This window comes from Ornithorhynchus anatinus, chromosome 21, assembly GCF_004115215.2.
Source record: "Ornithorhynchus anatinus isolate Pmale09 chromosome 21, mOrnAna1.pri.v4, whole genome shotgun sequence".
Lineage (NCBI taxonomy): Eukaryota > Metazoa > Chordata > Mammalia > Monotremata > Ornithorhynchidae > Ornithorhynchus > Ornithorhynchus anatinus.
In genome coordinates this window covers 20449437-20462749 of record NC_041748.1, presented here as the reverse complement: position 1 = coordinate 20462749, position 13313 = coordinate 20449437, and the positions used below count along the sequence as shown (strand labels likewise).

General features: G+C 60.1%; 1 protein-coding gene across 6 annotated transcripts in view; it reads left to right on the top strand.

The window, feature by feature from the left end:
* SEZ6L (seizure related 6 homolog like) overlaps positions 1-13313 on the top strand; it is a 124242-nt gene that overhangs the window by 82928 nt on the left and 28001 nt on the right. For all 6 annotated transcript variants that reach the window (XM_029049137.2, XM_029049134.2, XM_029049133.2 and 3 more), the window contains exons 4-7: positions 4801-4993; positions 6785-6970; positions 8702-8867; positions 12310-12476. In XM_029049137.2, coding sequence (XP_028904970.1) covers positions 4801-4993; positions 6785-6970; positions 8702-8867; positions 12310-12476 — 712 coding nt within the window. The remainder of the gene's footprint in view (positions 1-4800; positions 4994-6784; positions 6971-8701; positions 8868-12309; positions 12477-13313) is intronic.

Below are 13313 nucleotides of genomic sequence, written 5' to 3'. Positions count from 1 at the left end.
TGATTAAGAAAGCAAACCCAGGCAGTGAGCCGGGAGGTCCTGAAGGTCGTCGACAGAGCAACGAGCCGTGGCTGAGCTCGGCCGGACGATCACTCGATGGATCGATATCACTGACTCAGGGCTTACCGGACGCAGGGCGCTGTGGTAAATCCTAGGGGGAGGACGGAAGAATCGGCAGACACGCTCCCTGCTCTCTAGGAGCTGACCGTCTACGGCGTGCAGAGCTCCGTACCAAGCTCTGGGGAGAGAACAACTCAGAAGACGTCATTTCTGCCCTCAAGGAGTTGACAGTCCTCTCTGTGCAGAGCACTTTACTAATTGATCATCATAATAATGGCATTTGGTAAGCGCTTACTCTGTGTCAAGCACTGTTGTAAGTGCTGGGGTAGACGCAAGCTAATCACAATCCCTGTCCTAAACGGGGCTCTTAATCCCCATTTTAGTTGCGGGAACTGGCCCAGTGAGAGGACTTGCCCCAGGTCACCTAGCGGACGAGTGGCGGAGTCGGGATTAGAACCCAGGTCCTTCTGACTCCTCGGCTCTATCCGCCGGGTCGCGCTTTTTCGCCGAGCACCGTACGTGCAGAGAAGCAGCGTGGCCCAGTGGAAGGAGCCCGGGCCTGGGAGTCGGAGAACCCGGCTTCCGATTTCGGCCCTGCCCGCTCGTCTGCTGCGTGACCTCGGGAAAGTCACTTCGTTTCTCTGGGCCCCAGTACCCTCATCTGGAGAACGGGGATTGAGGCTGTGAGCCCCCCGTGGGACGGGGACTTGGTCCAACCCGATTTGCTCGCATCCACCCCGGCGCTTAGTCTATTGCCCGGCAGATAGTAAGCACTCAACAGATGCCATAATCGTCATTATTATTATTCACTCATTCATTCAATAGTATTTATTGAGCGCTTACTCTGTGCAGAGCACTGTACTAAGCGCTTGGAATGGACAAACCGGTAACAGATAGAGACGGTCCCTGCCCTTTGACGAGCTTACATCAAGTGCGGGGCAGATACAAAATCATGAGGTCCCACGTGGGGCTCACGGCCTAAGTAGGAGGGAAACGGGGCACAGAGAAGTTGTGTAGGCTGGTTGTGGGCAGGGAAGGTGTCTGTTTATTGTTTCATTTTACTCTCCCAAGCGCTCAGTACGGTGCCGTGCACACAGTAATCGCTCTGTAAATGCGATCGACTGACTTGTCCGAGGTCGCACGGCAGGTGTGTGGCGGAGCCGGAAGAGAACCCGGGTCCCCTGACTCTGAAGCCCTTCCTCTTTCCACCAGGCCGAGCTGCTTCTCCAGCCCTGGGTATATAAGGCTGTGTGACCTTGGGCAACTCCCTTCCCTTCTCTGGGCCTCAGTTCCCTCAACTGTAAAATGGGGATGAAGACTGTGAGCCCCACGCGAGACAGGGACGGTGCCCAACCTGATTAGCTTAGCTTGTAACAGCAGTGATAATAACGATGGTATTTGTGAAGTGCTTACTGTGTTCATTCATTCATTCATTCAATAGTATCTATTGAGCGCTCACTCTGTGCAGAGCACTGTACTAAGCGCTTGGAATGGACAATTCGGCAACAGATAGAGACAGTCCCCGCCCATCGACGGGCTCGCAGTCTAATGTCCTAAGCGCTGGGGTAAATACAAGGTTATCACGTTGCCCCACGTGGGGCTCACGGTCTTGATCCCGTTTTCCAGATGAGGGAACTGAGGCACAGAGAAGTGACTTGCCCAAGGTCACAGAGCTGACAAGTAGCGGAGCCGGGATTAGAACCCACGACCTCTGACTCCCCAACACTTAGTACAGTGCTTGGCACATAGTAAGCGCTTAACAAGTACCGCAATTATTATGATTATTATTATTATTATAAAACACAGTCCAAGTGGACACAATCCCAGCTCTACATAGGGTTCACAGCCTAAACACCGGGGAGGAGAAAGCGTATTTCATCCAGGTTTTTCACGTGAGGAAACTAAAACCCTCAGAGGTGAACTGACTTGCCCAAAGTCACAGAGCAGGCAAGTGGCGGAGCTGGGATTAGAACCCAAGTCATTCGTTCAGTCCTATTTATTGAGTGCTTACTGCGGGCAGAGCTCTGTACTGAGCGCGTGGGGAAGTACAGTAGAAGAATAAACGGACACATCCCCTGCCTACAACGGGCTTATGGCCTAGAGGGGGAGACGGAGGTTAAGAGAAATAAAGAAATGACAGATCTGGACATAAGTGCCGAGGGGCTGCCGGCGGGGGAAAGAAGGAAGGGAGCGAGTCAGGGCGATGTGAGTGAAGAGGGAAGGAGGGTTTAGGGAAGGCCTCGTCGGGGAGACGAGCCTTTAATAAGGCTTGAAGCAGGGGAAGGTCATCATCTGTGGGATTTGAGGAGGGGGAGGGCGTTCCAGGCCAGTGGCGGGACGTGGGCCGGGGTCGGCGGCCAGACAGACGACAGACAGAAGGATAGCGGGCCTCTCACTCGCTCATTCCGCTAGGCCACCCGGACGCTCGCGTTTTCCCCCATTTTTCCCTTCGCCCCAGTCACACAAAGAGACCCCCGCCTTCACCCCCGATTTGCCCGGGAGGAAGAAATAATTAATACGGGCAAGAAAAGAATGCCGCTCCGGTTCATTCGCCCACCAACAACATACCTGTGGGCTGGGGGACGGCAGGGGCGGGAAAAGGGGCCAGAGAGCGGATCCGCAGGCTAGATTAGTTTGGGGTGTCATCAGACCGGCGAGCCTGGCTCGCTGCCATCTCCCTTGAAATCCTTTCCTTCTCCCGGCACTTCGGAGTAGACCGAAGGCGACGACGCTGTAGAGAAAAAGAAAGGGGAAGTTAAAAGGTTTCACAAATCGAAAACCACAGGGGTCGTAGCTCAGAGCACCGCCCGCGGAGATGAGGGGATTCACCGGGGACTGAAAATCCCATTTTCTCTCCCTTTCCCGTCGCTCTGTGCCTCGGTGACCTCATCTGTAAAATGGGGATGGAGACCCCGAGCCCCAGGTGGGACAGGGTCTGTGTCCGACCTCATCTGATTGTATCCACCCCAGTGCCTGGCGCTGAACAGATATCACAATTTGTTATTATGATCATTATTCAAGATAATCAGGTCGGCCACAGTCCCCGTCCCACTTGGGGCTCCCGGTCTCGATAAGAGGGAGAACGGGGATTGAATCCCCATTTTACAGATAAGGAAACTGAGGCCCCAGGGAAGTGAAGTGACTTGCCCAGGGTCCCGCAGCAGGCGAGGGGCAGAGCCGGAGGCAGAACCCAGGTCCTTCTGACTCCCGGGCCCGGGGTCTGGCCACCGGGCCACCCTGCAAATCACTGCCCTTCTCTGTGCCTCAGTTCCCTCATCTGCGAAATGGGGTTTCAGTCCCTGTTGCTCCTCGGTACAGGGTTGGACGCCAGGTAAGCGCTTGACGGACGCCATCTTTGTCTCCTCTGAATAACTTTGTCGGCGGTGGATTGTGGCAGAGTGGTGTCCGCCCCAGTGCTCGGCACAGAGTAACCACTTGACAAATCTACGGGATGGCCTCGCGGCTAGAGCCCGGGCCCGGGAGACAGAGGGGCCTGGGTTCTGATGCCGCCTCCGCCGCTCGTCTGCTGGGTGACCCCGGGCGGGTCGCTTCACCTCTCCGGCCCCGTCACCTCATCTCTAAAATGGGGGATTCAGACCGTGAGCTCCACGTGGGACGGGGGCTGGGTCCAACCTGATCCACCCCAGCGCTTAGTAGAGTGCGTGGCACGTAGGAAGCGCTTAAGAGATGCCATTATCATCGCCGTTATTATTATCATCACCTGCCATCTCGCGGTGCCTGCCGCCGGGCCCTGGGGGACCGGCTGAGAGCGCGCGGATGGTTGCGCGCAGGCCCTCGCCGCTCCTGGAAAAACAAGCGAGGGGGATTTCTCCTATCAGAGCCGGGGCGCGCTAGAGCCTTCGGACCCGCCTTCGGTCCCGTGGACGAGGGTCTTTCATCCGGTCGCATCTCCCGAGCGCTTCCCGTGTGCGAAGCACTCTACTAAGCGCTCAGCACGTCCCGGAGGGCCAGCTCTGGAGAGCGAGGACGGCTGCTGGGGGGGGCGGCGCGGGGGCGCGCGCGTGGTGTCGCGTGGTGCGTGAGCCGCTGGGCCCCCGACCGCTTATGTCCATCTAGGTCATTTATTTCCATCCCTGTCCGTGTCCCCCTGTGGTCAGTAGTCTCGCTGTGGGCAGGGAGTGCGTCCGTTCTGTGGTTCAGTCGTCCTCTCCCGGGCGCTTAGTCCAGTGCTCCGCGCGCAGCGAGCGCTCAGTAAATGACCGACGGCCTGCACGTGCGCGAGCGAGTGGGCGCGTGTGTACGCGAGGGCCGATGGATACGGTGTGTGTGTCCGTGCGGGAGCCGCTCGGCCCGGTACGACTCTGCGGGTCCGAGCCAGCGAATGCGGGGGTGTCCGCCGTGGCCGGGTGGGACCTCGTGTTGCCCGTGGCTGTGAGCCGGTGAGCGTGCGTGCGGGAGAGCGAGCCGCTGGACGTGAGCGTGTGAGTCTGCGGGCCTGACGACGAGCTTGTGCGTAGATGAGTGTCGGGAGCACGCGTGTGAGAGCCGGTGAGTTTCTGTGTGTTCCTGTGCGTGTTCGGGAGCCTGCGCGTGTGTGTGAGCTCGTGTGGGGATGTAGCCGATGAGAGCAGGGGTTCCCAGCATCCTCCGCCGCCGGCGCCGGTCGGCTTCGCGGGGCGGGGCGGGGCCGGGGTCGGAGGGGAAGGCCCGGGGGAGGGGAGGGGCGTGGGGCCGGCCCCCCGCTCCCGTCCCGACCGGGGGTCGCCGTCTGTCCCCTAGGTGAAGAGCGTGAACCTGTCGGAGGGGGAGCTGCTGGCCATCCGGGGAGTGGACGGGCCCCGCCTGACGCTGCTGGCCAACCAGTCGCTCCTGGTGGAGGGTCAGGTCATCCGCAGCCCCACCCACACCCTCTCCGTCTACTTCCGGACCTTCCAGGACGACGGGACGGGCGCCTTTCAACTTCACTACCAAGGTGGGGCCCGGGAGGGAGGAGGCGGGCCGGCGACCCGCGTTCTCGTCCCGGCCCCGCCGCTCTGGGCGGATCGCTTCCCTTCTCTGGGCCTCGGCGGCCTCATCGGGAAAACGGGGATTTTCATTCAGTGGCGTTTATTGAGCGCCCACGACGTGCAGGGCACCGTACTAAGCGCTTGGAAAGTACGGATCGGTAACAGATGGAGACGGCCCCTGCCCTTTGACGGGCTCGCGGTCTGATCCCGGGGACGGCGACCGGGAGCCCCGGGGGGGACGGGGACCGCGGCCGGTCGGGTCGGCTCGCGTCTACCCCGGCGCTCGGCACGGTGCCTGTCGGGAAGCGCTTAAACGCTTCCAAAAAAACCCCCAAAGTCCCTGGGGTTACGCTCCCTTTCCTCCTCGTCTTTGGTGGCTTGTGTGTTGATGGGATTCCTAAGACCGCTCTCCCCTTGATTTTCCTTTAGTTCGTCATTTTGGCCTTTGTTAAGCCCCTGCTACGCGCCAGGCACTCTGCTGAGCACGAGGGTAGATACGAATTCATCGAGTTGGACAGAGTCCCCGTCTTCTACGGGGCTCACAGGCTTCATCCATTCATTCGGTCGTATCTGTCGAGCGCCTCTGACGTGCGGAGCACCGTACCAAACGCCTGGGAGGGGACAGTAGAGCGATAATCGGATACCTTCCCTGCCCACCGCAAGCTTACAGTCTAGAGGCGGGGAGACGGACATTAACATATTAAAAAAAAAGGAGCTAGTCTGAATCCCCCATTTTATAGATGAAGTAACTGAGGCCCAGAGAAGCAAAGTGAGTCGCCCAAGGCCACCCTGCGGGGAAGGCCAGAAGGAGGATCAGGACACGGATCCTCCGTCCCCCGAGGCTTACGCCCTCGGGCCGCGCTGCCTCGTTCGTTCGATGTCGGGCGCTCACCGCACGCAAGGGCACCGTACCGAGTGCTTTGGGAGAGGGCGGTTCAACAATAGACACATCCCCCGCCCACGGAGAGCTCCCAGTCCAGAGGGGGAGAGGCAGACGTGAATAGAAATAAATAAATGACAGATACGGAAGGGAGCGGTGGGGGGCCGGGAGGGGGGGATGAATGGACGGAGCGAGTCGGGGCGACGCAGAAGGGAGTGGGAGAAGAGGAGGGACCGGGGAAGGCCTCTCGGAGGAGTCGGGCCTTCGATAAGGCTTTGAAGAGGGGGAAGAGTGGTCGTCCGTCGGATCTGAGGAGGGAGGCCCTTCGGGGCCAGAGGCGGGACACGAGCGAGGGGTCGGCGGCGAGACGGACGAGCCGGAGGCCCGGCGAGACGGTCACCGTTAGAGGAGCGGGCCGGGCCGTAGCGGGAGAGCAGAGGGGTGAGGTAGGAGGGGGCGAGCCGGTGGACGGCCCTAAAGCCGCCGGTGACGGAGTTTCAGTTCGAGGCGGGGCTGGACGGGCGACCGCCGGAGGCCCCCGAGGAGAGGGGACACACGCGGGCGGCGACTGATACAGTGAACCCCCAAATCCGGGCACCTCCCCGCTCCCAGCCCCGCAGCCCACGTCGGTCCTTTCTTCATCTCCGTTCACGGCCGTCCCCCCCTCTGGACGGTCAGCTCGGCGTGGGCGGGGAATGCGTCCGTTATCTCGCCGTACCGTACTCTCTGGACACGGTGGCGCGCTCAGTAAATACGGCCGAGTGAAGGGACGAACCGGAACGCCCCTCCCCGGGCGGGGGGCCCGGGGCCGGGGGGGGCGGGGCCGGGGGGGGGGGGGCCGTCTAGCACGTCCCCCCGGGGGCGTCGCCTTCCGCAGCGTTCATGCTGAGCTGCCGCTTCCCGCGGAGGCCGGCCCACGGCGAGGTGACCGTCCTGGACCTCCACGCGGGCGGACTGGCTCGCTTCCACTGCCACCTGGGCTACCAGCTGCAGGGGCCCGACACCCTCACCTGCCTCAACGCCTCCAGACCCCACTGGACCAGCCGGGAGCCCATCTGCTCTGGTAACCACCCCCGCCGCCTTCCCCGGGGTGTTCGGGAAAGCGCCTGCTTCGGGCCGGGCGCTGTACTGAGCGCTGGGGAGGAGACAGGCGAAGTGGGTCGTCGATAACAGCCATAATAACGATGGCATCCTTTAAGTGACTTCTATATGTGAGGCGCCCGTGGTCGGCACTCAGCGAAATGAGTGAATAATAATAACAGTTAGAATTGTGGTTTTGGCTAAGAGCTGACTCTGTGCGAGGCACCGTGCTAAGCGCTGGCGTGAATCCGAGCACATCGGGTCGGGCGCCGTCCCCGTCCCACCTGGGGCTGGCGGTCCCCGTCCCCGTTTTCCAGATGAGGGAACCGAGGCCCAGAGAAGTGAAGTACTGCCACTGATGACGGTGATATCTGCGAAACGCTTACTGTGCGCCAGGCTCTGTACTAAGCGCCGGGGTGGATGCAAGCCCGTCGGGTCGGACACGGTCCCCGTCCCGCGTGGGGCTGACGGGCTCAATCCCCATTCGACAGGTGGGGGAACTGAGGCCCGGCTGAGGTAGGTCACGTGGGGAGAGCCCGGGAGAGGGAGCAGAACGGTCCCCGCCCTCAAGGAGCCGACCGTCTACCACGTGCGCAGCGCCGGACTGAGCGCTTGGGACAGTAGAGTACGGCTACCGGACGGAACAGCTCCCCGCTCTCAGGGACTTGCCGTTTACTGCGTGCAGAGCACTGTGCTGAGCACCCGGGAGAGGACATTAGAGTCAGTAGACACGGAGAAGCGGCGCGGCCCAGTGGCTCGAGCCCGGGCCTGGGAGTCAGAGGACGTGGGTTCTAATCCCGGCGCCGCCACTTGCCTGCCGTGCGACCGTGGGCAAGCCGCTTCACTCCCCCGGGCCTCAGTGACCTCGTCTGGAAAATGGGGATGAAGACGGTGAGCCCCACGTGGGACAACCCGAGTCCCTTGTGTCCACCCCGGCGCTTAGCAGAGTGCTCGGTACATAGCAGGCGCTTAAGAAATACCATCGTTAGTAGTATCATTATTACAGTCGCCGCCCTCAAGGAGCTTCCTGTGTGCAGAGCACTGTGCTGAAGGCTCGGGAGAGGACAAAAGAAGAAGCAGACCCGATCCCGGCCCTTACAGAGCCTACAGTCTCCTGTGCGCAGTACACCGGCCGGAGCGCTCCGGAGCGGACGATCTAGTTTATAGTTCCGATCCCCGCCTTCAGGGTGCTGTTGAATGGATCGGTCGATCTGTCGTATTTATTGAGCGCTTACCGTGTGCAGAGCACTGTACTAGGTGCTTAGGAGAGAACAGCGCAGTACTCTAACAGACGCATCCCCTGCCCACGAGCTCACGGTCTAGAGGGAGAGACGGGGCATTAATAGAATTAAATAAATGATGGAGATGGACGTAAGCATCGGGGGGTTGGGAGGGTGAATCAAGGGAGCAAGTCGGGGCGACGCAAGAAGGGAGGGGGAGAAGAGGAGAGGGGGGCTCAGTCGGGGAAGGCCTCTCGGAGGAGAGGAGAAGCAACACGGCGTAATGATAATATCCGTTAAGCGCTTACTGTGTGCCAAGCACCGTTCTAAGCCCTGGGGTAGATACAGGGTCGTCAAGGTTGTCCCACGTGGGGCTCGCCGTCCTCGTCCCCATTTTACAGTCCCGCCCCTTTCACCCGCGGTCGGGGCGAGGGAAGGCACGGGGGGGCGGGGCGGGCCGGCCCGGCGCTCACGCGTGGCCTCCCCCTCCCCAGCGCCGTGCGGCGGGTCGGTGGTGAACGCCACCATGGGCCGCGTCCTGTCGCCCAGCTTGCCCGGCCCCGCCAACGGCACCCGGGCCTGCACGTGGACCCTGGCCGCTCCCGAGGGACAGAAGCTCCACCTGCACTTCGAGAGGCTGGCGCTCGCCCACCGGGACAGGTGAGAGCCGGACCGCCCCCCCCCCCCCCGGCCGCCCTCCCCTCCCTCCCGAAGCCCCCACGGCTCTCGGCCCCGGGGTCCCCCGGCCCCAGGAGGAGGAGGAGGAGGCGACGCCCTTGCGACCACCGGAGACCCTCGGGTGAGAAACCTTTCTCCCGCTCCCCTCTGCGCCGCCCCGACGTGACCCCTTTCTGCGGCCCCCGACCCCCGCCGACTGCCTCGGCCCCACGGCGTTTAGGTCCGTATCCGTCATTCATTGATTTGTACGATAAGAGTGAAGACGACGACGCTGACGCTGATAACGATGGCATTCGTTAAGCACTCGCTATGTGCCAGGCACTGTGCCAGTCACTGGGCGGATACAAGCGAATGGAATCGGACACACGGAGGGCTGACGGTCTCAATCGCCGTATCTGTCTCCCCCTCTATTATTATTAATATTACGCTACTTGTTCGGCTTCCCAAATACCCCCGTCATCATTGTCATCACTTCACTTCTCCGGGCCTCAGTTCCCTCATCTGGAAAATGGGGATGGAGACCGCCAGCCCCACGTGGGACGGGGACGGCGTCCGACCCGATTCGCCGCAGGGCTTAGTAGAGTGGCTGGCACGCAGTAAACACTGAACAAATACAACGGTTTTCATCATTACTATTATCCCAATTGGCTTGTACCCACCCCAGCGCTTAGTACAGTGCCTGGCACCTAGTAAGCACTTAACAGACACCGCAGTCATCGTGATTATCATCAACCCAATCCGCTTGTGTCCACCCCGGCGCTTAGTACGATGGCCGGCACCTAGTAAGTACCTAACGGACACCACAGTTATCGTGATTATTCTTAACCCAATCTGCCTGTGTCCACCCCGGCGCTTAGTACGGTGCCCGGTACCTAGCAAGCACTTAACGAACACCACGGTCATCGTGATTATCATCAACCCAATCCGCCTGTGTCCACCCCGGCGCTTAGTACGGTGCCCGGCACCTAGTAAGTACCTAACGGACACCACGGTCGTCGTGATTATCATCAACCCAATTTGCCTGTGTCCACCCCGGCGCTTAGTACGGCGCCCGACACCTAGTAAGTACTTAACAAACACCACAGTTATTATTATTCTCAACGCGGTTTGCCTGTCGCCACCCCGGTGCTTTGTATAGCGCCTGGCACATAGCGAGCACTTAACGAACACTACAGCCATCATCCTTCTGAACTCAATCTGCTTGCCTCCACCCCGGTGCCTTAGCTCGGTGCCTCGCACGTAGTCATCGCTTAACGAATACCATTATGATGATGATGATGATAACGATGGTATTTGTTAAACGCTCACTATGTGCCAAGCACCGTTCCAAGCCCTGGAGTAGATACAAGGTAAATCACGTGGAGCTCAGTCTTCATCCCCATGTTCCAGATGAGGTTATTATTATTAACATGAACCCAATTTCTTCTCTTAACCCCGGCGGTCAGTACGGTGCCTCGCACGTAGTCAGCCCTTAGCAAATACCACCGTTGTTCTGATTAATAACCCAATTTGCTTGTCTCCACCCCAGCGCCTCACACAGGAGAAATCGTTTAACAAACACCATTGTTATTATCAGCCCAATTTGCTTGTCTTCACCCCAGCGCTTAGTACGGTACCTCGGACGTAGGCAGCACTTAACAGATACCACAGTTCGAATTATCATCGTCATCGGGGGATGTCACTTCACTGCTCTGGCCCTCAGTTCCCTCCTCTGTAAAATGGGGATTAGATCCGCCTCCTTCCTGCTCAGACCGTGAGCCCCAGGTGGGACGGGGTCGGTGTCCGACCCGACGATCTTGTACCACCTCAGCGCTTGGCGCATGCTAAGCACTTAATAGACTCCCGCCGGGGCCGAGAATCCAGGCCCCCTCTTGCGCGCTGGACTCCTCTCCCCAGACGACTGTGCAGAGTTGGCCGGGCTTGGATGGAAATTCCTCCCTCGTCCTCCTCTTTCCTCCTCCTCTTCTCAGGCACCTGAGCCCGACTTGAATCGAGGGCTTAGCCCCCGAGATTATCCTTCCGAGATGATAAAAGATCCGCAGCCAATCGGCAGGGGTCCGTTTTAGACAGGGAGAGAAGGATCATCCTGAAAAATCACGGTGGTTGGTTTTTTTTGAACACAGGTACACCCCAAAATTATTTTTATTATGGCTTCGTGGTTACTGGGCCATCTGGATATGCAATCACGCCGTGTTCATTCTCCCCGTTTTAATACACTCGTACCGTTTCATTCCGCCTTTCGGATCCCGGGAGCCCTTTGATGCACTTGCTGTCGTTTCCCCCGGGTACCCAGTACTCGGTTTAGCGGCGCCTGTCGTCACGTGCCCTCTTCGTGGAATCGTTTAAGAACGAACCGGGGCGGAGCGGTTTGTTCAGGAATCGCTCCCTAGAATTCCCTTTAGCTTTTCTAATTTTTTTTGGAAGTGGTATCTATTAAGCACCGCGTACGTGCCCGGCACCGTACCTGCCGCCGGGGGAGAGTACGGGCTCCTCGGGTCGGGCGCAGTCCCTGTCCCACGTGGGGCTCGCGGGCCTCTAGACTGTCGGCTCGTCGTGGACAGGGAGCGTGTCCGTCTCCTGTTGCATCGCCCTCTCCCAGGCGCTCAAGCGCGGTGCTCCGCCCACGGTAGGCGCTCAGTCAGTACGATCGAATGAACAATCCCCGTTTTCCAGATGAGGTAACCGAGGCCCGGGGAAGAGCCGCGACTCGCCCGAGGTCCCAGGGCGGACAGGCGACGGAGCCGGGATGAGAACCCAGGTCCCCCTGACTCCCAGGCCCCGGCCTCCCTCCGCTTTGGGAGGAAGAAGAAGTCCAGCTGATAATGTCGGTATCCGTTAAGCGCTTACTGTGTGCAGAGCACCGTTCTAAGCGCCGGGGTAGATACGGGGTCATCGGGTCGTCCCACGTGGGGCTCCCAGTTAATCCCCGTTTTCCAGATGAGGTCACCGAGCCACAGAGAAGCGAAGTGACTGAGGCTGTGCCTCGGTGACCTCATCTGGAAAACGGGAATTGAGACCGTGAGCCCCGTGGGAGACGGGGACCGCGTCCGATCGGATCGGCTTGCATCCACCCCGGCGCTTGGCCCACAGTAAGCGCTTAACAGATGCCATAGTGATAATTACGACGATAACACATTCCCTGCCCACTGAGGAGCTTCCAGTCTAGAAGGGACTGTTGCCCGGGGACTTCGCGGAGGGGGAGGACGACGCGTGGTGCTTCGAGGCCTCGAGGGCGGAGCCCGGGGCAGAGCACCGTACTAAACGCTCGGGAGAGTCCACCGCCGGTCGGCCCCGAGCTGCCGGGCTAGAGAGCCTGACGCGGCGGGAGGTGGAGGCCGGGCTGCGACGGCGCGGGGCGAGGACGGTGGCATTATCTTTCTTTCTTTCTTTCTCCGTCTCCCCCCCCCCCCGCCCCCGACGTCAGGATGGTGGTGTCGAGCGGGCACGGCGACCCGTCGGGGGTGCTCTACGACTCCCTCCAGACGGAGGCCGTGCCCTTCGAGGGCCTGCTGAGCGAGGGCTCGGCCCTCCGCATCCACTTCACCACCGACCGGGCCGGGACCGACGCCGCCTTCAACATCCGCTTCGAAGGTAAAGACGACCGACGGTGGCGATCGCGATGAGGACGGGAATCGCGGCGGTGTCCGTCGGGCGCTCGCCACGGGGCCGGGCACGAGCCGATGGGCCCAGTGACAATAGGCGGCGTGACGACAGTGGCGGTATTTAAGCTCCCGGAGAAAATAGAGCCGTAATCCGGCTCAAACAGGCCCATAGGGCCGCCGCCGATCGGAGACGTCGCAACGGCATTCGGTGACGACGGTGACGATCACGTAATAATGTCTGTTAAGCGCTTTCCACGCGCCAGGCACCGTGCCGACCGCCAAGGTGGATAAGAGCGAATTCGGATAACGATGACGGTTGCTGATGAGAACTGTGGTGTTGAAGCTTTGATCGTGGTAATGATAATATAACGTTGGTTAAGCGCTTTCCGTGTGCCAGTCACGGTACTAACCGCCAAGGTGGACACGAGCAAATTCGGGTAACGATAATAGTAGTCGCGACAATAACCGTGGCATCGAAGCCTCCGGAGAAAATACAGCCGTGTGCTGGAGAAAAACATGTCAATATTCGGGAGGAAACAGATCCACGGAGCCGCGGGGAATCGGAAACGTCTCGACGGCAGTTGGTGCCGACGACGATAACGTCGGTTAAGCGCTTTCCGCGTGCCGGGCACTGTACTGACCGCCGGCTCAGTGGGAAGAGCTCGGGCCGGGGCGTCGGAGGTCATGGGTTCGAACCCCGCCTCTGCCACTGGGCAGCGGTGGGACTGTGGGCAAGTCACTTCACTTCTCTGGGCCTCAGTTCCCTCAGCTGTAAAATGGGGATGAAGTCTGTGAGCCTCACGTGGGACAACCCGATGACCCTGTA